The sequence below is a fragment of the Meleagris gallopavo genome, chromosome 20, assembly GCF_000146605.3.
Source record: "Meleagris gallopavo isolate NT-WF06-2002-E0010 breed Aviagen turkey brand Nicholas breeding stock chromosome 20, Turkey_5.1, whole genome shotgun sequence".
In the NCBI taxonomy this organism is placed as follows: domain Eukaryota; kingdom Metazoa; phylum Chordata; class Aves; order Galliformes; family Phasianidae; genus Meleagris; species Meleagris gallopavo.
The window spans coordinates 6,307,135-6,332,711 of NC_015030.2; the positions used below are offsets into that span (position 1 = coordinate 6,307,135).

The 25,577-nt window shown below is 45.0% G+C and overlaps 1 protein-coding gene across 1 annotated transcript; it reads left to right on the forward strand.

Moving 5' to 3' along the window:
- The first annotated feature begins 394 nt into the window (after nt 1-394).
- Nucleotides 395-21,411, forward strand: LOC100545752 (ATP-binding cassette sub-family A member 10). Its single transcript, XM_010721464.2, has 39 exons — nt 395-666; nt 3,077-3,186; nt 3,687-3,897; nt 4,284-4,442; nt 4,600-4,700; nt 5,276-5,502; nt 5,772-5,910; nt 6,261-6,446; nt 6,589-6,736; nt 7,242-7,413; nt 7,894-7,952; nt 8,365-8,475; nt 8,565-8,740; nt 8,906-9,025; nt 9,288-9,426; nt 9,640-9,730; nt 9,986-10,125; nt 10,612-10,728; nt 10,849-11,041; nt 11,678-11,844; nt 12,395-12,522; nt 12,867-13,004; nt 13,133-13,246; nt 13,506-13,676; nt 14,140-14,250; nt 14,823-14,951; nt 15,621-15,689; nt 16,082-16,173; nt 16,272-16,392; nt 16,721-16,838; nt 17,274-17,365; nt 17,744-17,922; nt 18,676-18,751; nt 19,013-19,107; nt 19,426-19,545; nt 19,688-19,828; nt 20,101-20,180; nt 20,261-20,316; nt 20,807-21,411. Exons 2-39 carry the CDS (start codon nt 3,085-3,087, stop codon nt 20,903-20,905), a joined length of 4,887 nt encoding a protein of 1,628 aa, XP_010719766.1. The 5' UTR covers nt 395-666; nt 3,077-3,084; the 3' UTR covers nt 20,906-21,411.
- The last annotated feature ends 4,166 nt before the right edge of the window (nt 21,412-25,577 follow it).

Genomic DNA, 25,577 nt, shown 5'->3' on the forward strand with positions numbered 1-25,577 from the left:
GGGGCAGACGAGTTCCGCAGCTCGGCCCCAGCCAGGACAAAAGCAAAGCGTGACCGCTGTCAGTCCCAGTTGATTTAAACGTTTGCAAGAAGCTTTGTAATGCAAACGGCTGTTCCTATACAGGTGGCATCACTTCGCCGCTCTTCCTACACCGGGACTCGGTGCATTGAGTTTGCAAAGAAAACCGATGTCAGGAAACGGGCGACCTTCCCTCCTGCAGCAGTGTGCTGGGGTAGCTCCGTTGAATTCTCTGTGCTGAGAAGCATAGGGATTTGCCAGATAAAGGATTTGTGTATGGCTTATTGTTGGGCTGAATTTTCCTCTCTTGGCCAAGGCTCAAGAATTTCCTGAGTAACCTTTTTTTCTTTTTCCTTTTTTTTTTTTTTTCTTCAGTTGAAATCTGCCTGGACAACTCCTCAACAATATGCTCTGTTTGCTTTTATAACGTAAATAAATCTGAAACTCTGCCAAAGAGGAAGGGGGGGAAGCGAGGGATCGTGTGAGGAATGCCTTTTGGCAGAAATGTCCACGTGAAGGAGTGGTTGTGTGAAGAGAAGGGCTCCGAGCAGCACTGCAACCACTGGCCAGAATCTCCCCGGCAGCCCCACGTCCAGAGGTGCATTGCACAGAGTGAGCTTTGGATCCCTGTCAAACCCTCCCATTAAGGTAAGGCTCAAGCATTCTTCTTAAAACAAGAGAAAAACAGTATGTCAGAGAGATGAAAGCGCTCAGTAATTAAGCATAAATAATATTGGGTGAACACAGATGCAGGAAGATGGGTCAATGGGTGTCTTGGAACAGGCTCAGTTAAGATTGGGATTAAATTTGTTGGCATCGTAAGCATAACAGAGGCATTTTAACCTCTGTTTGATATAGAGCAAATGGAGCTCTGTTTGCAGCAGAGGTGTATTTCTGGCAGTTCCTTTTTCTAGGAGAACGTGGTACGATTCAGCTACGTTTAATATTTTAGGGCATTCAACACACATAGGAGCAGAGTAAGCTAAAGATAGAACTAAAAAAAGAAAATTGTCTTTCACTCTTAGAAATTATAGCTGAGATTGACTGGGACCAGCCAGAGCTGGGGGTGGTGGGGAGGGGACACTTGGAACATCTGCAGTGGGACCTGGTGGCCAGCTCTTCATCCCACTGCAATCTCCTAGGTGTGAAGCTGGAACCTGGCTGTGTGTCAGCTTGTCCAAGTGTAGGTTGCCTTCACCATCCCAAGGAACCCTAGAGATCATCTGTCAACGGTTTACGGGCTGGTTCGGCCCGGTTCCGTGACTAGAAGGGCGGAGGGATCCGCGGATCCGCGCCCCCGGAAAAAAAAAGAAAATAAGGGACCCCGAAATAATTGAAAACAGTGGCAACAATCTGAGGTAAAACAAAGTAATTTACTAAATATGGTATCAACAGAATTTTATAAGGAGAGAGAATGTGAAATTGATAGTGGATCGGCCTTACCACAACGCTGAGATGAGAAGCGCAGGCAGAGAAGCGCAGGCGAGAAGCGCAGGCAGAGAAGCGCAAGCGAAGCAGCGCAGGCAGAGAAGCGCAAGCGAAGCAGCGCAGGCAAAGAAGAGAGCATCAGGTGACCTTGCCGGGAGTTATATCTCCTCGTTGACCGCAAAGCCCCCTGGGGAAACGTAGCTGCTCTTCTCCTCTGGACAGGCACCCGGAACTTGAGCATCAGCAGTCAAACCCCCAGTGCATTGCATGATGTTATGATGTGGAATACCAATAATGAAAAATCATGAAACCATGACATCATCATAACAAGCTAAATTCATATTTTTATATGCTTTGTGAGGGCTTCTGTAGGACAAGAATCCATTCAGAGTGTGATGGTCAAATAGCAGATTCCTGTCCCTACTCTCCCGAAGTGTCCCACAGAGGTAATACAGTTTGCTGCAGCTTTTTGAGTGTTTGGTGTCATTGTGTCACCCCAGCAGAGCGTGGTCATTCCTTGGGCTGGGCACTCACATCTCTGAAATTGGCCGATATCAAACGTCCATGTGGGTGAAGTGGAGAATAATAAGAGAGGGGGTAACATGAATATAAATATTTGAAGAAGATAAGCTGCACCTTGTCTGTCAGCACTGTGAGGCATCATTCCCCAGAGTGTATTAGGAGCTTTGGAAGGGTTCGTTTTCTATGTGCTCTTGAAGCACCTGAGAATTTGCATACAGAAGACCAAGAAACCATTGTCTAGAAGTGTACTTGAGCAGCAGAGCCGTTTGGCTGTGGGAGTTTGGTTTCCCTTTCACATTTGGGTGCTTTGTCCTTTCACACTTCAGTTACCCGTGACTACTTTCCTGATGGTTAACATGGACACATCTCTTCTGCAGTGCTCCTCTGACAATGCACGCTATGCCTTGCTTCTTTAAGGCTCAATACGACTATTGGGTGTCATCCAGGAAACGCTCACTGTTTTGCTTTGACCACGGATTTGAAGATGTTGCGAGATCTTATGGAGTAACCCACGACTGCACACTCATGGTTGCTTTTTCTCTCTTGCTCCCCATGAGGAGCTCTGACAACACAGCTCTCTGAAAGCATTTCCAAGAATTTGTTCTCTCGTAGCTCCCAGTTGCCTTCAGTTGACTCTGTTTTCTGTCTGAGCTCAGCTTGTACTATGGCCAAGAGTTTCTCAACACTTGGTGTGAAGCCTACAGCACACTAAAATCACATGCAACTAGAATCTGTTGATTTTACTTGACTATATTTTTGTCACTTCTTGGATATTCAGGCCACCCAAACCAATTAGGTCATGCAATCTGATTTCCCTTTTGTATTACCGAGTTAACTCCTCCCAGCCTTACCATGCTAAAGCATGGAAGAAATCTGGATTATAATTGGTGTCATAGTGCTGAGCTGCAAGGATAAGGAACACACTGATGACAACGATGGCCTCTGGTGCAGGACAGAGTCAGGGACCAAATGGCTTCAGCTCCTTCTCAGAAAAAGGAAAGAGTGTTTCTGGCAAACAAGCAAATGCTGTGCAAATAAAAACAGTCACTGTTGTTCTAGCATTGCTGTATCTGAAAGCAATTAATTTATTCTTTTTTTTTTTTTCTAGGTAGAAAGATGAGGAGACTTCAGAGAAATCTGAGCGTGTTCCAGCAAACTAAAATTCTCTTGTGGAAAAATGTGCTTATCAAATGGAGGATGAAAATGCAGAGTTTTCAGGTAGGTTAAAAAAAAACAAACCATGAAGTGGCCCCTGAAGATGGTTTAATCTCTGCCTTCCTCTATACCTCCACCTCTTTCTGTAGTATTAAAGTCCATTTCAAATGCTCAGTTCGTACCATGGCCAAGAGTTGCTCCAACACTTGATGTGAAGCCTACAGCACATTAATGTTACACGTATCTAGATTTGGGGGATTTTGGCTGATCATGTTGTCATCATCTGTTGGATATTCAGGCCACCCAAGCCAATCGGAACTGACTGGGAATGAACACATTTACCTTTTCATCTGGTGTATTTGTCTTTTGGATGACATGGAAGAGCACAGATGGGTTCTCCAAGCAGAGTAAATTTCTGAGGAGATTTGCACAACACAACGACCTCGTTAGTCAGTCACTGACCAAGAAACCAATGCAACTCAGTGCCTTGTTTACCCTGATCCAACAGAGATGCTCCTCTACTGCTCCACCACTAAATCCCCTTTTCTACTCCCCTCACCCAGGAGTGGATGCTGTCCCTGCTCTTCCTGCCACTGATGTTCATAGTGAGCAACTTCATGATGTACATCCCCTACCCCGAGGTGCCACGCAGCCACCTGGGGCAGCTGGATGATCCTGCCTACAATGCCACTGGAGTCACCATTGCTTTCACACCCGTCACTGCAGCCACCAGGCACATAATGAACACAGTGGCCTCAAAGTCTGTGATGACAGGTATGATTTTGCTTTTAAATGCTTGGCTTTGGTGTTATTCAACCTTTCATACACATGTTTGTGTTTAAGTTGAGATGGGTTGAGATTGGGCTTGGGGATCTTAGAGATCTTTTCCAACCTTCACGATTCTATGATTTTGTACCTTAAAACTCTACCTGACCTGATGTTCACAGTGTAGTGAATAATACCACTGAGTCACATCCATTCACTTATTTCCAGGTACACTTCTCAGTGTGAAGTATTTAGGGGGGCCACAGATGTGCCCTGTCCAGTAACGAGAACTTGAGAGGGCAGGTGCAACCTCAGCAAAGCAAGATCTACACCCACAGCTTGTGTTTTGCAGTGCAACAGAAACTCATTGCAATATTTCATCTTTTAAATCCCAGGGATAAAACTGGAGGCACTGGAAACCGAGAGAGCCTTGGAGGAAGCCTGGATTTTGAATCAAGAGATTATAGGAGTTGTATTTAAAAACAATTTCTCCTATCACCTGCGGTTTTCTGCTGAGAACGTGGTTTTTCCAAATGAAAACCTTGAATACATAGGTACCCAGCTGTTTTCTGATGCTGTTTAATGCTCTTATTGAAATGTTTTGGGTTTTTTTACGTTACTGGTTCCTGCAGAGGATCTTAATCTTGTTTTCCTCTTCTATTAAATCAGTTGTGTATGTATGAGTGATGCCCTTTTTCTCCATCCCTGCAGATACCTGTTACAATTACTCAGAGCACTACTGTGAGAGCCCCAAGTACTGGTACCAAGGTTTCTTGTCCCTGCAGTCCAGCATTGATGCTGCTATTATAGAGGTAAATCAAAGTTATGAACCTCAGTACATCTCCTTTTAAAAGATACATATCTTTCTATCTAGGAAAAACAAATTTTTCTGTGACAATAACAAGGGATGAGCTTGTCAGAAAACCTTTCCAGAAAAAGTAAATACCGCCTGAGTATTATTGGCAGTGACAGCAGAGACTTGGATAGGATCAGCAGTTTCCTGCAGAAGAAGTTCGGTTTCGATTTCATTTTGAAGAGCTGTGCTAACTTTTGTTTCTCTTCAAAATTGCATTTGTTCCTGAAGGCTGGGAACAAAACGCAATGTCACTGCTTGGTTTAGTGTATTTCCCAGGTGTCATGGAAAAGGCAATTCTTGGGTAGCACAAACAGCTGCTGGGTGTGTTGGCTTTGATAGATGATGGAGGGAGTCCAGCTGAATCCTTCACATTAAACTTTATTGCATTACTCCCTGATGTCTCTAAGGCTGCATTAAAAAGTAATATTAAAAAGGCATTCTATGTCAGATGAATCAGAAGATTCATTGTACAGCCACAACTCACTGTAGAAAATAAACTGAATGTTAATATTTTGACTTTAATTCCTTTAGGTGGTGACAAATCATTCTGTTTGGGAAGAAATGAGAACAATTGCTGGTGTGCGTGCGAAGTCCCGGAGTGTCATCTCCTCGATTACATTAGAGTACATTTATTTCATGATTACTATTGTGATGTGCTTCTCTTCATTCATGTATTTCTTATCTGTGAATGTTGTAAGAGAAAAGAAGAAGCTCAAAGTACTGATGAAGTTGATGGGGCTACATGATATGGCATTTTGGTGAGTTCCTTTTTAACTACTGGGCACTTTCACAATATGTTAACAACTGAAATGGGTTTCTGACTACTCTAAGGACAAACCAGAAGGGCTGAACATGGCCATTCCTCTTTGGGAATTTTACTAAAGAGGGCCATGCTCTCTGCTCTGCATAAGATATGGTTGGGTTCGCTCTGGGAAATAGGTGATGCTTTAATTAAAAATGGTTCTGCCATCTAAACGACTTTGCAACAACATTACACAGCCGTATAACACTAGCTCTCCACCTCCAGGCTCTCCTGGAGCCTGCTGTATGCCATCTATGTGCTGGTCCTGTCCTGCCTGCTGACTGCCCTGGTGGTGCAGGAGAGTTTCTACACCAGCAGCTTCTCTGCCATCCTACTGCTGTTTTTCCTGTATGGCCTTGCATGTGTAAGTCGGATTTAAGAGAGAGATTTTCTCACTGCATGGTTTATTGATGTTTTGATGAGCATAAACATTGCTCCGCAGGCCTGAGCACTGTGGTCAGGGTTGTATTTGCATTTGGTCACATGAAGTAAAAAAGCTGAGTGGGTTCCCTGCCTCAGTGAGTAGTTTGAGTTGTAGGCTGGCTATAACAGACCTGATTTGAAACTCAGGTCTACCCACTGAGAAAGGACTTTTGTCATATTTTATTACACAGCCCCAGCTCACCAGAGACCTATTTGCCGGGCAAGAGGCATTACTGCTAGTTAAGGATACTCATCTCCTCCAGAGCTTGAAGGACATTTCTGTTCTTACAGGTCCACCTGGTCTTCATGCTCTGCTCCCTCCTGAGAACATCCAAACTCGTGGGCTCCCTGGGGTTCCTCATCACCTTTCTCTTTGGCTGCCTGAGCCTCTCAGTGCTGATAGAAAACCTTCCAGAACCTTTGAAGTGGTTTCTCAGCCTCTTTTGTCCTTTTGCATTCAATGTTGGCATTGCGAAGGTATGGGGCATCATCTCAACAGAGTCAATGGGTCAATGGAATTGAAGGTTTGGGGATTAACAAAGTTAACAGCATCCATGACTCGATGTTACTTGCATAATTTTTCAGCATGAAAATCCTTCTACTTTGCCCTTTGTTTCAGATTTTCAGTTTGGAAAGATATGGAATAGGTTTCTCTTTTTCTAACATCATGGAGGAATCATACTTTTTACTTTCAACCTACATTATACTGACCTTTGACTCGGTCTTGTACATGCTGTTAGCTATCTACTTCGACAAAGTTCTGCAGGGTAAGTGTGGCTTATACTTACAGCTGTACTATCCTCTCTTTTACTTTTGAATTATATGGATTGTGTGTGATAGCTCCTCACAGAAATGATGGGCTTCTCCCTTGCCTGCATCAACCAAAATAGATTTTGATTGGAAAAAGAAAATGTTACACTTCTGAGGGACTTTTCTATCCCTGACATGTTCTGGTAATTCCCAGATCAAAGGCAATGAAGTATTTAGTATTTTGTTTTCCCTTCTACTTTAACTTACACTGTCATTGAACTGTTCATGAGAAAAATAGCGTTATTTTATGAAGGGCACTACATTAAATTATTATATAAATGATGAAATTCGTTGGAAAGTGCCTTGAAGCCACCTTCTTGTGCTACTTCACCCAACTTCTGTGCACACTGATGAAAATTCCCCAACCTTTTAACGGGACAGAGCATCAATTTATTTACATAGGATGGCATTCTGATGGTGTGTCGTTAACTGAAGGCACCATCTTTTACGCTGTCATGCCAGGTAAATACGGCATCCCAGCCCCACCACTTTTCTGCCTGAAGCCCTCGTATTGGATGCGGAGCAGGAGGGGCTTTCCTGGGGAAGGACACAGAGGTGCTGGGAGCCTTGAGGAGCCCCCAGGAGACGACGTGGAGCCGGTGCCCCTCGAGTTCAGGGGGAAGGAGGCCATCAGGTTGGAACTGAGCATCGTGCTGTTTGGCAGCTTGGATCAATGCTCCTGCTGGCACCATTTTGCCATCAGCTCTGTTTCCATCTTCACGTGGTTTTGTTTCACAGGGAAATATTAGAGTAAAACGTTGATGAGATAAATAGATGATTCAGGTCACTAATGGTGAAATCCCCATAGTCTCTCTGCTGTTTACTTTGCCACGGACTTTGGTAAATTGCCATTACAGACAACAAGGAGAACCTGGAGGGCAGCCTGTTGCAAAGGGGCCACCTGTTGCAATGGGGCTGACCTTGTCTTTGCAAGGCTTAGTGCCCCGTTAGCATGTGCCAGGTAGAAATGTCCACATCTGTCTGCAGAGCACTCAAACTCACTCTTCCCATACCATTTCTGTCATTTTGAATTCAGATCCATAAGAATAAGAAAGGACACCTAAATGCACTCACAAGAATTCTGAAATAATATCTGCCTTTCCTTCCTTTTTAGACTCCACAATATTAAAAAAACATACAAAAAGAAAGACAAGAAGACAGAAGCCTTGAGAGGTATGAAAGCTGTGATATTAATTTCTGCTAAAGGTGAAGATTCACAGCTCTGCAAATATTTCAGATGATCAAAGAAAGAAAACAATACTGCATTGCTTGAAAAGTTGTCTAAAATATTGATGCAACTGATTACTATTTTATTCAGCTTATATCCACTGATTTTCCATTCCTCCAAAAAGTAAAGAGAATAAGAAAGCTTTTTTATGTCTTTTCAGCTAATTCCAGAGCAGCTTCTTCTGCCTTCAGTTATAGTTTTCAGAATATTTCCTTAATTTTCCGTAATGGACTTCTGACTAATTACTGCTACTTAGTTCTTATACTTCTGGACCTGCCTTGCCTTTGACAATGAACAGAGGGAAGTAAAACCTTCACTTTTTTTTTTGCCCCAGATTTGGTGTTGTTTGTGTTCTAGGTTTGTCTTTAAATATTTACGAGGGTCAAATCACTGCCTTGCTTGGTCACAGTGGAGCTGGAAAGACAACACTGTTAAATGTGCTCAGCGGGCTGACTTTGCCTTCTGAAGGTAGGATGGGACTGGTAAGGTGGGATGAGTGAGCTTCAAAGCTGCAAACCCAGCTTGTTCCCTGTCATCACATGTATTTGTATAAACAGGCTCTGCAACCATCTATGACTACAAGCTGTCAGAGATAGGAGATAGGGAAGAGATCAGAGAAATGGTCGGTGTTTGCCCACAGTTCGATACGCAGTTCGAAGTCCTAACGGTGAAGGAAAATTTGCAAACCTTTGCAGAAATCAAGGGCATCAAATCCAAAGAGGTAGAGCAAGAGGTAAGTGCAAGTTCTCCTTGTCCTGTAATGTGAGCCTGGGGCCTTGGTGCACCCAAAGCAACCCAACATACCCTTATCACTTATTTGGTCCCAGCCACACCCCTTTTGTGGTTCACAAAGGACAGACAGCTGGTTCTGGGAATGGGCTTTCTTGTGTTTTTTTAGGTGCAAAACATTTTGGAACTGCTGGATATCAGTAGTGTGCAAGACACTCAAGCTGAGAAATTGAGTGGTGGGCAAAAAAGGAAGTTATCCATTGGGATAGCCATGCTTGGGAACCCACAGGTAAAGCAGCTCTGTAATATACAGGATATTTAGTAATTTTAATGTAGCCATCGTTATTCCAGAAAGATAGTAAATTCTTTACCTTAATTTTGCACATGTAGTTTAAAGCAGAGTCCCCTGAGCAGTGCCCAGAGTGGTTGCTCCTGCACACCAGATGGCCTGGCTCTTGCCTTCAGGACCTGAGGTTCTCAGGGAACACCAACCCCATAAGCCATGCAACCATTCCTTCAGTAGTGAACGTCTGATCTCATCCCATGTGCAGGTGCTGCTCCTGGATGAGCCGACGGCGGGGCTGGATCCTCTTTCCCGACACCAGGTGTGGAGCCTCCTCAAGGAGCACAGAGATGGCAGGGTGATCCTCTTCAGTACCCAGTTCATGGATGAGGCCGACATCCTCGCAGGTAAGCAGAGGCTCGGCATCCTTGCAGAGCGTCCCTGCATCTGGAAGTCCTTTTCTGGGCCAATCTACCTGGGATGAAAATTTGGATCATGGGATCTTCCCCCAGAAAATACAAAATACCACTGAACTGACCATGGGAGGTCCAGATTTAGGAAAAAAAGATTAAATCACTGCTCTACAGTTTAAAATCTTCTTTGCTTTTTTTTCTCTTTAGACCGCAAGGCTTTTATCTCACGTGGGAGGCTGAAGTGTGTTGGCTCCTCTTTGTTCTTGAAGAATAAGTGGGGGATCGGCTATCACTTAAGGTATGCACTTCAGCTGTACCGACCAGTGTCTGGGAATAGGCATGAATCCACTGAGATGACTGTAAAAAGAAAACTCAAAACAGCAAAATGAGTGAATTCACATTCAGTTAAATTAGCTGAAGATGTAATTTACTCCAGAGTAAAGAATGAAGTACAATTTGATGCGTCCTAGCAAATTCAGTCTTGCTTCCATTTCATTTGCTGTTTGTTTAGTTTTCAGTATTGACCATTTGCTTTTTCTTTTCAATTGAACAGGATCCATGTCAGTGATTCTTGTGATGTAGAGAACGTGACATCTCTGGTTAAGCAGTACATCCCCAGTGTCATGCTCTTGGGACACGGTCAATACGAGCTGAGATATAAACTGCCATTAGAAAACGTGAATAAATTCCCAGGTAATGTTTATGAAAATAATTCAGAATTGTCCATAGAAAAGGAAAACTGAAACATATATGGGGAAAGAGAAATGTGGAATTTCTGTAAGGATCGCATGAAGACTATTGAATCGTTGCATGCAATGGCCACTACCCCATACCTGCTGCAGCAGTTGTGGCCATCAATCTGGCAGTCCCATAGCACTGCTGCCTGAAATGTTGATGCTAAACAGAAAAACCTGCCCATGGAGGAGGTTGGAACTAGGTCCCTCCCAATCCAACCCATTCTTTGATTCTGTGATTCATTCTATGAAATTTTCACTGAACTGTGAATCTGGCAGTTTGGGGTTCCCTCCAAACCCCCTGCTTGCTGGCAGTTATTGCTTTGCCATTTTCCATATGACTGGAGATACCCCACTCTGGTTGACTTCACCTCTCCAAAGTCTGGTCCATAGTCATGCTTGTGTTTGACACCTTGGTGGCACTGACCATACCTCTGTCACACAGATCTGTTCAGGGGCCTCGACAGCTGCTCTGACCTGGGAATCATCAATTATGGAGTTAGTATGACAACCCTGGAGGATGTCTTCCTGAGACTGGAAGAAGCTGCAGTGGACCAAGAAGGTACAATTGTGGCTGTCAACACACAGCCCTCAGCCAAGACAGCAGCTGCTTTACAACCACCCCAACATCACTTATAGAAGCTGGTTTCAGACATAACAGCATGTGGAAAACTCTCTGCAGATAAGTGTGTCCCTGGGGAGCGGGCAGAAGGAGGAGCACGGAGCCCAGAGGAGATGGAGTCAGGCTCCCTGCTGCTCTCAGACACTGGGAGGGTGACAGTCAGCTGCTGGGCACTTTGGAGGCAGCAGGTCTCTACCATGGCATGGGTGCGCTTGCTAAAGCTCAAGAGCTCAGTGAAGAACCTCCTCTCCATGTGAGTATAAAAGGGATGCTCTTGTGTAGACCTGGAGCTGGGGGCAGTCACAGTAGGGGGACGATCTTCACAGCCCTGTTCAGATGAGCATTTGGAGTAACTGATATCAGGTCTTGGCTATGAATGATCTTGACAATCTGCACTCAGAGAAGAGAAAAGCAGCTTGTTTTCCATTGCTGGTAAATATTAAATCTGCCTCAAACACAAATGCCTCTCCTCCCTTCCTCCCTTCCTCCCTTCCTCCCTTCATCTTCTTTACAATTTTGATACTCGATATCTTCTGTGTGTTTTCATTCCTACACTGAATAAATTACACAAGGGAAATCCATTTACTTTCTGAATGTTTAGGAACAATTTTATTTCAGATGTGGAAAGAAGTTTTAAAATGAACTAATACGTAGAGTCCGAGGAAGGAAAATATTGCATTTAAATTATTATTTTTTTAATACTTCTTTAATGCTGTCGGTGTCTGAACTCATTTGACCCCACTGGTCTTCAGTCTGCCATGCTGACATTTCCAGATGGGACACAAGAAATGGAAGGGACGTGCTGAGAGAGTCTATCGTTCCCAATACATAATCCCCATCTGCAAAATATCTCTTTTCAAAGTGTTTATTCACCTCTCTCTCCATGCAGTTTGCTGCTCTACGTGGTTTTCCTGCTCCCCTTGATTTTGCAACTGTCACTGACAACTATCTGGGAGAGCATGAGTGCCTGGGAGCTGTGCTCCTCTCGGTACTTCCTGCCCCTGCGGACCAGGGCTCATGCTGACACCACCAACCTGCTGGTGCTCAACAGTACGGGTGAGCTGGGCTCCTCATGATTTAATGGGCTGTAAATGAAGCCTGATGATGCTTCAGTAGATGACATCCCAATGCAATGACATGGAAAGGGACCAGCAGGTGGGATGAGAGGGGATCCCGTTCTTCCCCTGCCTCAAGATCTGACCTCCACCCAAATGGTTTCTGCTCTTTCAGAATTAATCTTGATCAGATTAACAGTCTCCTTCCAGAAATCTACCGTTGACATTCCTTTGAGCGGATGTTATTTCATGTTATTTTGCCAGAGAATAATACTGTTGGCTTTGTCAGACTATCATCAGGAGAATACATTTGCAACTCAGTGAAGGAATAAAAGGGGGAAAAAAAGCAATCTTTCAGTCACTGGAACTGCCATCCATTAATATCACTAAAATTACTGTGCAGTGATCCAATCCATACGTGCTGTCTGGCTTTCGCGGTCATTAGACTTTCTCTGGTTATGTTTAGTGGTCGTGGATTCAAAAAAAGAAACAGTCAAAGATTCTTTTGTTTCTCACTATTATGATTTCTCTGCTTTTGGCTTTCGCATCAGGCTCAGGCATTGAGGACTTTATCCACGCCCTTGAGAGCCAAGATCTCGCAGTGGAAATTACAAACAAGGAAAATATCACAGAGGAGCTGAAATACAATGGGGCCATTAAAGTATCTTGTGAAGACGAGGTGAGGACTTTTGCTCCCATCCTAACATGTCTTCCTAACAATGCACTAATTAAACAAGATCCATCCTTCAGCTATACTGAACCTTTATTGGATCAAGCCCACGGGGATAAAGATTAGTGAGTATTTTAACCAGTAACCTACGTGCTAGAAGAGACCTTATGATTCTGTTCCTCCACCTGGATGTTCTTGGAGGTCCCTCCCAACTCAAGCCATTCGATGATTCTATTTGTGTAGCACAATTATACAGATCTTCTATGTGCTGTTTGCACAAAAGTGACATGTATTACTTTAGGCCTGAATTTTCCTGGCCAAGAATTTTCATCCTGGTTTCTTGCTCTCTGAAGAGCTACAGGTTTACCATCTTTTGCCACATGGAGGCCATCAACTGCTTCCCAGTGCTTGTGAACATCATCAGCAATGCTCTGCTGAGAGCTTTCAATTCCACTGCACACATCCGGATCTGGAGCCATCCTTTTTACTCTGTAAGTGTCACAGTCTGAGAGACAGTTCAAGTTCTTTTATACTGTAAGAAATGCTATGGAATGAACTGTAGCATCTAGCCACTGGACTGTAGATGTTTTCTACAAATGTTTTGTTCTTCTCTTTTCAGACAGATCATGAACAATACTGGGATTCCTTTGTCCCTTTCTACCTTATCTACATGCTGCTGCTATTCCCAGGTTTCCCTCCTCACTTTGCAATGGGCTATCTGCAGGACTACAAGGTAAATTCACTGCAGTGCAGCAAATCCTATATGAGCAGAAGAGTCACAACTGTATTGCCACGAGGCCATCTGAGTATGGCATCTTGAGGCTTTTCTCCGTATGGCCAGCTTTGCAGCCAGCATATATTGCTAAAAGACAAAAAACATTGGATTTTAATACCAATATTACAAGTACTGCAATACTGGAATAGATTTTTATGAGCTTTATTAGCTTTTCACTTCCCAGAACTGTTCTTATGGCCAACACATTCCTTCCCAGACAGGAGCTCGTGCCCAGCTGCGGGTCTCAGGGCTCTTCCCCTCGGCGTACTGGTGTGGGCAGGCACTGGTGGATGTCCCATTCTGCTGGCTCCTTCTCTTCTCCATGTTTGGGTTACAGTTTGCAATTAGCAACAGAGTGTCTGGGACCTTCGGCAGCTTCTTCTTGCTGGTGAGTCCTGTTCTAGTGAACACTGGTTTGCTAAGGGGAGATTTGGGTAATACTTCCAGCAAGAGGAGGGCTAGCTGAGACAGCAGCAACGTTTAGAGATGCAGCACTTTGGAGAATATCCCCACAAAATCATGCAGGAGCACAGCAGGACTTTAGCAGTTCATTGTAGCAGACAGGAAGAATATGTGTGGGTACGGCCAATGCTGGCACATCTCCTGCTCCCCAGATCCTTACTGCCTTTCTCCTCGTTTCACCTCTTATAATGTGAGTTTCCCCAGCTGGAAAAAAAAGGCAATAAATCCTGCCTTAATACACTGCTGTACACTAAACAGTCAAATTGTGGCAATTTCTGAACGTCCTGGTCTTAATGAATGACTACATAAACTGAACCACATTGTTGTATATAGATTTCTGGTTCTTGATGTGACTCCATTTTCTCTAATAAAAGCACTTTTCTCTGCAGATCATGAATGTTTTTGGCTATGGAGTTTCTATCATTTTCTTAATCTATTTTATCTCCTTCTTCTTTCGGAAAGGATGGAACTGTGACTTTTGGTCTTTTATCCTAATAGTGGTAAGCATATGGCTCAATAATGCAATATGGGGTTTGCAGAAATGTATTTTGAGTTCTTAAAGACAACCTAGAGGTCAAAACACCAATTATAGATCCAGGACATAGATAAGGGCATGTGTTTTATAACAAAAAATTCAATAGAAATCACTGTCACCTTGTTCTGCTCTCTGCCAGTCCCCCTGTTTTCCCCCAGCCCTTCCCTCCCACAGCTCTGGAAATAAGGATGCTTTTCACAGTTTGGGTCAATCCTTACAAGTACTGCCTTTCTTTCTCTCTTCCCCCAAAGTCTTGCTCAAGTTAAAGTTTCAAAACACAAAACAATGGGGAATTTGTGCTCCATTCCCTTACTCTGTGTAGATCAGATGGGATAGTGTGAAGTGGGATGGGAACAGGACGGGATCCCACACTGCTTCTTTCTGACCAAAGCAGCACTGTGCCCAGGGAGGAGATTCCCCAGATGACCCAAATCAGCAGCAGAGATAGATGAGGAGCTCCTGTACCCTCATCCTTTCTTGTCTTTATGTTTCTTGTCCATCTTGAATAGCTGAATAACCCTCCTGTTTCATTTGTAGGTATGCCTTGTTACTTTTATTATTGGCAGAGTCATGGATTACGCAATAGAACTCGAAATCTCACTCTATCTGCTGTCTCTGCTGATCCCCATGTACCCGCCCTTGGCCCTCATGCTCAACATTGAGCAGGTAAATGGCTGTACTGGCATCTGTTGGGTAATCATTTCAGACCAGGTGGAATTTCTCCACCTGTCCATTACTGCTATGGGTTGCTTCTTGTTCACATGGGCTGTGACTGTGGGTTAGGTAAGCAATCCTAGTTCTTCCCATGCAAAGTCAAGCACCTTGGCTTGAACAACCATATCAGATTGCACAGCTGACTTTGCATGAAAACTGAGTGAGAGTTATGGATGCTCCCAAAGCATTTTACTGCACATCAGCTGGGAATGGCCATGGAAAGAGAGCAGGGAATGTAAAAAACCCTCCAGCTACATGCAAAGCCATTTATGTGCCAGAAGGGAATTAGGAGAGAAGTTCAACCAAAAAAGGACCCTCCTCTGCCTCGTCCCCCTCTCTCCAGCCTCTTCTCTATTGGGTCTGCAAAGGAGAGAGATGTTTTCCTCTGACAAACCACCATCTCAACAAAAAAGAGCCTGATGCATCTACTGAGTGTTACAGCATTTTCTGGAGTAGGACTGGAGTACCCAAAGTGAAGAGTGTATGGTGAACGTTTTGGATAAATTAGAAGCTTTTGTGCACACTTAATGTATTTGTTATTTGCATTTAAACCTTTTAACACTATCCAGCATTATATAAAAGAATTGCAGGTCTTCATTGTGTATTTTTTTACTCCTACAGATTTTTATAGAAGACTCCAACATAACTGAAGGCTTCCCAAACAACAACATACTCATAGCTGTCTTTGCAGTAAGAAAATATTTAAGAATAATTTTATTTAGGAACGTGTGTCTTTCAAGCTGTATCCTCAGTAAACAAGTTCATCTTACATAAAAGGAGGATCTTGGGGATGTGGATGACAGATTACCCATCTGTGTAAAAATAATTTCGTTCCTTTGAAATGGGGAAGGAAATAAGCCTAGGTGGCTTGATGCTTCTGTCATTGGTGTTTTCTGCAGTACTGGTGAATGATAGCAGAGTTCACAGCCTTCAGGATCACCCTGCGTTTAGATAGCAACTAACTTTAATTTCACATACTGTTTTTCCCCCCACGTAGTTCATAACTCTGCCACCATCTTTTCAGCTTCAGCCACGGCAGAATGGAAGGCAAGTCTGTCAGTGTGGCAACCTCTTTTTTTCAGCCTTACATCCATTCTGTGGTTTTCGTTTTCCTCCTTCGTTATTTGGAGATAAAATACGGAAGGCCAGTTCTGAGAAAGGACCCAATATTTAGGTTTGTATAAGCACAAACCACAGGCAGTTCTGGCATACTGCTTTTCTTGGAAGACAACATCTTGACCAAACGCTAAGATTAACCTGTTGGATTTGTAGAATTTCCCCAAGAAAAGAGAACAGCCATCAGCATCCTGAGGACCCCGAAGAGGAAGATGAGGATGTTAAAGCTGAAAGAGAAGCAGTCAAAAATGCCATAGCAGCTCCAAGACAGGAGGAGGTAAGGCTGAGTGTGGTTCTTCTTCCTTTCCTTTATAACAGTAATAAGATTGTTGGTTTAGAAAAAAGTCACCGAGATTAATAAGGGCAAGTGAATGCTCTGGCTGCATTATTCATTCCTCAATGGAAAAACCCAGCTCTCAAGTGGACAGAGTGGGTCCTATCAGGATAAAGAAGAAACCTTTTGAGTGGAAAATGGTCAATGTTCAGTGGCATCTCAAATTCTCAGATCTTTTAAAGTTTTTTCCTTTTAAAATGCAAAAATATTACAGAAGGATGAATGCTCTTCAGTATAATGACTGATCTTTCTTCCTCCTCCTTGCTTTCAGAAATCAGTTATTATTGTCAGTAATCTCTACAAGGAATATAAAATTAAGAAAGCTGGTTCCGTTTTTAGGAAGAAGAAGAAAATGGCCACCAAAAATATTTCCTTCTGTGTTAAAAAAGGTGAGAACTGGAACTGTATTACTCTGACCATACCCAGAGAGCTAATCCTCTGCAGGGTCTGTTATTTGAGCCGTGACACCAAGGTAGAATCCATTTGCTCCATGCTTAAGGCACATCCAGTGTATGGCTGGTGAGATAATGAACACCACAGACACATCCAATCAGCTTCCTTTGATTCTCCACTATCCAAAATTACATTACCTCCTCTACAGCAGTCACTTCAGCAGCGGCTTCTGGAAGCGATGCTCAGACTTACATCACTGCATCAGCTACAGATTTGAAAAGTAATTTATGGCTTCTCTGATCATATATTCATGCATCTATATAATTGTATGTCATCTTTGATATTAGCATACTCTCTTTTTAGCTTTTTTTTTGTGAGACTGCCTGATATCCCTGTTGAACTTACTAAGAAATGCTGTGTACTGATTTCAGGAGAAGTGTTAGGACTCCTGGGGCCCAACGGAGCTGGTAAGAGCACGGTCATCAAGATGATAGCTGGGGAGACAACACTGACGGCTGGGCAGGTAGGAGACGGCTGGGCAGGTAGGAGGCTGCTGGAGTCTGGAGGGAAGGGATAGACGTGTGCTAAAAATGCAGAGCTTGTGCCCAGCTAAGCAATGTTTTTCTTCTAAGTAATATTAGGGATCAGGGTTTTAACTAGATACATTGTTCTAGTGAACTATGTATTAACAAAAATGATGGCGAGCTGCTGCTAACTCAAACAACCATGCGCCTCTATGCTAACTCACCATGATTATATTCAGGAGCCACATAGCTGAGGGTTGCAAAACCAATCCCTCACCCCTCAGGTTTCCTCCCCTAAAGCCCTGTGAAGCCCATAGTTTCCCTCCAAACCTTCCACCCGTGGCTGTGCACATGTGAAACACAGCGTGATCATGCAGGTGCTGCTGAGGAGCCGAGATGCCACGCTGTGCTGGACACAGGACCACGTGCCTGCCTACCTGGGGCACTGCCCACAGGAGGACCCACTATGGCCAGACCTCACCGTGCACGAGCACCTGAAGGTCTACGCTGCTGTAAAGGGTGTGCACAAGGAGGACATTGCCACTGCCATCAACAGGTATGGGGTGAGGGTGGTCCTGGGGTCAGTCAAGGGTTTATTCCACATCGTAGGGCGTGGCGAGGAGATCTGAATGTAAGAACCCTCTGTGAGCAAGAAGATGCCTTGGAATAAACTCAGGAAGCAAATCTGTAAAAGTGATTTTGTACTAAATGCTGTGATTGAGTGGGTGGGTTAAGGAAAGTTCCAGTTTGCCTAAGTGCATTTGGTGGGGATGGATTTACCACTAACATCCCTTAAAGTACATTACCCATACATACCATTTCTAAAATCTCTGATTTTATCGTTTGGCATTACAAGGAGGGTGCTTACATAGTGCCTACTCAGCAGGCACGGGAGGTGGAGAGGATCTATAATGCTGTTGACACAACTGACAGCTTTTAGAATAGAGTTTGAGGTCTGTTCAGTACACTTTAGCTAAGTGGTGATGTGTTGGCATGGGCTGCCCAGGTTGTGGGGGGAATCAGCATCCCTGAAGGCGTTCAGAACCGTGGAAATGTGGCACTTGGGGATATGGGCAGTGGGCATAGCGGGGTGGGTTGGGGTTGGACTTGGGGATGTTAGAGGTCTTTTCCAGTCTGAATGACTCTATAAGCATTCACTCATGTTTTTATAACACAATTTACTGAAATTAAAGAGGAGCCGAGAGTCAGGGATAAGAAGGTTCCTTCTTCTTTTGGGAAACTTCTGATTAGAGTACTGTGTCAGAGAATAACAACTTCTTTTTTTACCCTTTCTTTCTCTTTCTCACAGAATAGTGAATGCTCTGGAGCTTCAAGACTATTTAAAAAAGCCAACCAGAAAACTACCTGCTGGGATAACCAGAAAGGTGCATTTTTTTTTCCCTTCTTTTTCCTATAATGAGCACTGTAACGTTCATAGCATGAATGAAAAACATCCTCTGGGAGCAGTGGGACCTACCTGTGCTCCCACCCACCTGGGAGAGGATCACATTGCACCTTCCAAGTCCCTGTCTCCTATCAATCAGAAATTTGATGTTCATAAAGAATGCAGTGGTGCCTGCAGCTCCTTGAAGACACAGTGCTGGGGCTGTAGAAAGTCTGACCCCAACCCCTTCTCCCTGCCATAGCTGTGCTTTGCTGTGTGCATGCTGGGCAACCCTTCAGTCCTGCTGCTGGATGAGCCATCAACTGGCATGGACCCCAACGGACAGCGCTGCGTTTGGTGAGCAGGACCCCAGGCTGCTGCGTGGTGAGGGGCTGGAAACCAGGAGTGGATGTGTAGGGTTGGTTAAAGAGCATTCTATCCCATCTGCAGTTAATGCTGCTCGCATCGTTTTTAACAAAACCTGTTTTCTTGGCTCTCCTTATCCAAAGCGTTAAGAAGTTCTCCTTGTTGCAAATGTTAGGATAGTTGTATTGGAGTTAATAAGAATCCAAAATTGGACTTGTGTCAAAAATAATTTTAGGGGTTAGAGGGGCAAAGCTTCGATAAAAAGTGCCTGGTATTTCTAGATCGTGTTGGCTCCTTCTGTGTCTTCAGGAAAATGATTCGTGCTGCCCTGAAAACCCAGGAGACAGGCGCCGTGCTGACCACACACTACATGGAGGAGGCAGAGGCGGTGTGCGACCGCGTGGCCATCCTGGTGGCTGGGCAGCTACGGTGGGTATTAACGGGGCTAGGATAGGGCTTATCCCCCAGCCTCACGCTGGGCTTTGTGAAATGACCCCGTAACAGTGGGATTTGGGAAGGAGCAGACATCAGTGGGTTCACACTGACATTATTCTTCTTGACTCACCTGCAGGTGCATTGGCTCCATTCAGTACCTGAAGAACAAGTTTGGCAAAGGCTATCTGCTGGAAATTAAAGTCAAAGACCCAGAGACCACTGATCTTCTCCATGCTGAGATTTTGAGGATTTTCCCAAGCGCTGCCCGTCAGGAGAGGTAACTACAAAATAGGGAATGAACAGTGGCTTCAGTACTACATCATTTCTAAAAGCCTGCCCAGTGGGATGGCCAAATAGAGGATCTCTGCTACTGAGAGATCTACGTGCCATAGTCCCAATGAGGTGATCTAACTCAATAATGCCACCAAGTCAAGCCCTGCTGCTATCCCCACAGTGAAACATCCCTAGGTCCAGCTCATACTGTAACAAACTTCTGTATGCAAAAGTTCAATCTAGAGTAAGAACCCCCTTTTCTTCTTTTTCTTCCAGGTTCCCCTCTTTGCTCGTCTACAAGGTCCCCATGGAAGATGCACTGCCCCTATCTCAGTCTTTCTCCAAGCTAGAGGAAGGTAGGAGCAAAGCAAGATGACTATTTGAAAAGGTGAAACACCAACAGGTAGTTTTCAACTCGACTTCCATTCCTCCACAGCCAAACAAAACTTCAACCTCGAGGAGTACAGCTTCTCTTTGAATACTTTGGCTCAGGTATGTGACCTCAAGGTGTGAGCAAAACCACAGAGAGGTTTGGGGCAGAATAGAAGCAGGAGGCAAGAAACTGCCCTGGGGGCTGGTAAGGGATTCTCTGCCAGGAAAATGGTGGAGTTTGATTTGTTCTGGTTTAGTTTTGCCACTGTTGGGAAGCAGCATGGTCAGGACAACCCAGGCACTGTGTTGCACATGGGGACAGATGGATGTCCCTGATGATGCCCAGGCCCAGCCACTGTGGTCATTGCTCATACAAGGCTGACAGCAAAGCGTAGCAACGTGTGCCAATCCCTCCATGAGTACAAACCATCCCATGGTTTGTCCTCATACCTATGAGCAGAATTCTCAGCTACTGTGCCCGTGTTCCCCACATAGAGCTACTTCATGTACGTGTGACTCTGAGAGGTGTTGCAGAGCTGCACCTCCTGCAACGGTGTATCACAGTAGGGAGGGTCCAAAAAATAATCAGAACTTTACTTTGTCCATTTAGGTCTTTTTGGAACTCTCCAGAGAGCAGGAGAAGGAGAATTTTGATCTCACTTTGGATGGCCCTTTTGAATGGAAACAACTTCAGCAGGAGGACAGTTAAAGGTCTACAATGCTCATTTACACATTACTCTGTATTAGCCTAAGTGACGTGATAACTGCACGTATCTACTACCATTATCAACATCCCAGGAAGAGGATCAGGCTCTGCCTCTCTGGGACCATCAGCCAAGGGCTGCACTCTGATGCAGAAGGCATTTCACCAGGACTCCATGAGTGCCTACACTGAGCTTTGTCCCAAGAGAGTCTCCAACAACTGCTTGTTGAATCTGCACCTGCACCAGTGGGAGCCACCATCAAGCAGAGCAGGTTGGAGCAGAGGGAGCAGGAAGGATTGCAGAGAGGTGGGTCCTACCCCATCTCTGAGGACAAGGCTTTGCTTGGTGGATCTGGGTGCATCAGCAAGTCCAGGCATACTGCCCATCTCCTCAGTTCACCTCTCACACACGTGGAACTATGAGATGCCTTTAAACATCTTATTAAAGTTTACCCTCTATTTTTATATCCTTCCAATAAACATCTGTGTAGAACACACGGTTATGCCCTCAAGTTACACCTGTGCTCATTTACAACAGCAAAAACCCTTTCAGAAAACAGGAAGCCTAACTTTCTTCTATAGCATAACTGGCGTCTGTGTTGCAGTCTCTGCCTGTAGACATCATGCATTCAGCTCCAAAACATGCTCAGGCAGCCAGGGAACACTCATTCAGATTATTTCCCTGCTGCTTGCGCAATGGTTTTACTCCCACCCCTGGGAAATAGGATAGGAGAATCCCCAGACACTTGAGTAAGCTGCTTGTGTACTCAGCTCCAGAGAAAGTAAACTCAGGAAGAGAGAAGAGCTCCATTCAGTGTCCTGAGGATATCTGCAGCAGTCAGGAATTCAGGGCTGTGCAAGCCATGGTCACCTTGATATCACAGCCATTTATGCAATACATTAGGGATGCGGTTAGCGGGCACAGTGGGTGGATGGTTGGACTGGATGATCTTAAACATATTTTCCAACCTCAGTGATTCTATACATTGCTGTTCCCCTCTGCATTCCTGCACCTACATGCAGACCTTCGCTTCTTTAGCAAGGAAAAGACCCCCAGAGTGCCCCGAGCCTGCCAGGCAGGAGCTGGAGACAGGGAAGGGTGATAAGGACAGTGCCATCACCAGCACAAGATGGAGATTCCCAGGACCTGGACCACAGCCAGCGCTGGGAGAAAGGAGTTCTGTGCCCTGCACAAAACAGAGATTAGCTGGCAGTAGGGAATGGACAAAAGTGCTCCAAAAGTTCATGAGCACTTTGCTTTGCTGTTGAAGGGGGAAGAAGAAGAAAAAAAAAAAAGAAAGAAAGAACAAGAGTGATATTTTCTGGAAGCTATCAGGCTTCGTAAACGTTCCCTGCACTGCAGAGGTCACCCTCCCACCATCCCTTCCCTGAGAGGCTGGGGGAAATGTTGCTGCCATCGCTCTGCTGCTGCTGTAACCTGCCTCCCTCCAGCAAGCAGTCCCCTGCTTGTGCACTGCCTGCTCCCTTGTGCAATGCAGATTGGCATTTATTTTTAGGTTTAATAATGCCTTCTTTATACTTTTTCCAATTTTCCCTGCTGACAGCTGGGTGGACAGCTTGCCCCCATTGCACAAAGGGCCATTCACCACCATTCCCAAAGCATCGTGCCCCAAACAGGCGTCAGGGAGCAACAGCAAGGAGCAATATGCATCTTTCAGTTTAAGGGAGAATCATACAATCACCGAGACTGGAAAAGATCTCTAAGATCCCCAAGCTCAAGCCCAACCCACCCCACCATGCCCACTGATCCCTCAGTGCCACATCTCCGGAGCACCTCCAGCAGTGATGACTCCCCCACTTCCTGGGCAGCTGTGCTAACAAAACACCACTTTTTCAGAGAAGAAATAATTTCTAATATTTAACCCGAACCTCCCCTGGCACAACTTAAGGCCATTACTTCTCATCCTAGAAAAAAATAATAAGTTAAAAAAAAAAAAAAAAAAAAAACCGGTACTAGTTGATGGTTTCCCAGTGTTGGGGACTGAGGCACGCATGGGCTCAAAAATCTGGGAGCCCAGGGATGGTGTTTTGCCCTGAAAGGTCTGGGACAATTGAGAATGTCTGGAAGCCCTGGAGTTCCCACCCAGGTGTCCTCACAGCTGCAGCACAGGCAGTAACAAAATTCTGCTGGGGTTAGATGTAAGTGAAGCCACTCTGCTTGAATACAAGCAAGCAACAACAAAAACTGATATTTCTGAGAATTTCAAGGAACTTCAAGGAAAGAACTGATGCAAGCTCCAAAGTATCTACAGGACAAACTTTGGAGGAGGATAAAGCAGAGTGGTGCTGAACAAGGAGCTGGTGTCCTGCAGGCAGCCAGTGGCCGGGCTGCCATCAGTGCTTTGTGCTGGGCAGAGCTCATGGCTCAGCTGACCACTAAGTAACCTTCTCCAGAGCATCTCTAGAAGGATGAAAACTAAAAATAGGATAGGACAAGGTAAGGTAGGGTAGATAATGAAATAAAACCATGGGAGATAGGTCCAGCCCCAGACACAAGGCTGTGTGTGGCTGCACCAGAAAGGCACCACAGCTCCCATCCTCACATGCCCCCATCAGTGCATCATGGTGAGGGCAGCGTAGTCCCCTGCCAGCCCTGCAGGGCTTTGTCACAGCTCCTTTCCACACAACACTGCCCAGGCCAGATGTACTTCAGGCACAACCAGCAAGGCAACACAGATGTTAGCAACCTCACTGGCATGGGAGTCCAGTTCTCTTTTTCCATTCCCTGTAACAAAAGAGGAAACCAGGGCTGGCTTCCAGCTCTACACGTGAGAACAGCATGGGGAACTTGATGCACCAGGACCATTGATGATCACAGCTCATGTGAGTACCAGGACATCCTCACGAGCATCTCCACAAATATTTCATTTTTAAGGCAGTTGAGCTTGACTTACTGCACAGGTGAAAGCCAAACAGAACATTTTTCTCTTGCATTGGTGTTCCTTAACTCCACTCAGCATCTCAACCCCTTTGGAGACTCTAGGCTGAAAATACTCTCAAGTCCTTCAGCAGCAGATGGATAAAATATCAGGCAGAGGACTATGTGTGGCTGTGACAGCAGCCAAACCCAACAAAATATTTACTTCAAAGAAGACAGAAGGATCACTTGTCCAGCTGGAAAAAGCAGGAAGTGCTTTTTAAATAGAGAGGAGAGAGGGAGATGGTTGTGTAAGGCATGATGTTTTAATTAAATCATACTTGAATGATAGCAAAAGTTCATGAACTTATGTTCTAGGCAAAATGGAAGCAGCCGTTTGTCACTGCGCATCTTTGTCCTGGCACAGGCACCAGGAATAGATGAGCAAAGTAGGAGATGGGCTGTTGGGGGCACACACGGCAGGTATAGGGCTGAGTCCTGCTGACCCTGCACTATTCTGAATGAAGTCTGGCTATTTGAAAATATCAGCAGTCATCCACCAGCACACAGTGTGTCCCTGGACAAGGCTGGGGTCAGGTGAGGGCAGCTGATGGATTTAAGTGGGAAGTGAAGGCTCATCCATCCTTGGGTTTGGGACAAGCTGGAGCAGCCCTTTCATTTGATTGGGTTCACCATCCCTGGAGGTGTTCTAGGAATGTGTAGATGTGGTACTAAGGGACATGGTTTATCTTGCAATATTGGTAGGGGAACAGTTGGACTAGACAATCTTAGATCTTTTCCTACCTTAGTGGTTCTATGAACTCCTGGCCACAAAATCCTTGTGTTTGTCCAAAGAATCGTTACCACCACCCACCACCTCATCCCTCCCAGGATACAGGATCCAATGTGTATGCCCATAAACAAGAAGCCAGGGGCCTCCAAACCCACCAGGAGAGCCTGAGGTCATGTCACCATCCAGGGTGGTCAGGGTGATAATTCTGCCTGCTGCCACCTGCCCTGGGATCCCAGCTGCCACCCATCAGCCTGGACACATGGAAATACTCAAACAGCAACCCAGCAGCCAGATCACCATCAGGGTGGTCAGGATTGAGTCATAAATGACCCTTTTTTCATCTTTCTACAGCTATTTAAGCCCCTCATCCACAGATGGGCTGAGAGGTGAGATCTGCAATGGGTTCTGGAAACATTACCTTGTGTTCCCTTTGAATTTATTACAAAATGGTTCTTAAACTGAAAAAAAAGGGCTGTATGGCACAAGGAGGACCCAAGGCAGAGCTCTATTATACAGATTCACCTGGCACAGCCCAGGCCATGCCCTCCTGCACTGCTGCTGCACCACAATTCCTCCAGCCCCATGTTGTGGGAAATTCACTGCATGTTCTAAATGCAAATCCTCTGAAGGGCTTTCAGGATGCTAAGTAGGAATTCAGAAGGCACATCAAAAAGAAGGAAGAATAGATCTTTGTTTTTGCCACTGTGCTTTTCCCTGAGGGCAGGAGAGAAGTCTCTCACCAGCACTTTGAAGAAAAGCTCTACCACCTGCAGCCCCTCCATATCTCACATCAAGGTCTGTCACTGCCAGTCACAAGAGATTGAAAAGGAAGAAATGGGCTCCCATGCACTCACACACCATCTTCTTCATCACAGCCTGCGACCACAGGGATGCTGAGAATGCTACAAGCATAGCTGGCTTTAAAGAGTGTCTGGGGAAAAGCTGGTCAAGGAAAAGGCACCCAGGGGAGCTGCTAAAGCTGGAGGGATCCCGAGCCCCCAGTGCCA

Coding starts and splice junctions, on each gene's coding strand:
- LOC100545752 (XM_010721464.2), top strand. CDS start 3,085: ATGAGGAGACTTCAGAGAAATCTGAGCGTGTTCCAGCAAACTAAAATT. Junction 4,443..4,599: donor TGAAAACCTTGAATACATAG/GTACCCAGCTGT, acceptor CCATCCCTGCAG/ATACCTGTTACAATTACTCA. Junction 9,026..9,287: donor CCATGCTTGGGAACCCACAG/GTAAAGCAGCTC, acceptor TCCCATGTGCAG/GTGCTGCTCCTGGATGAGCC.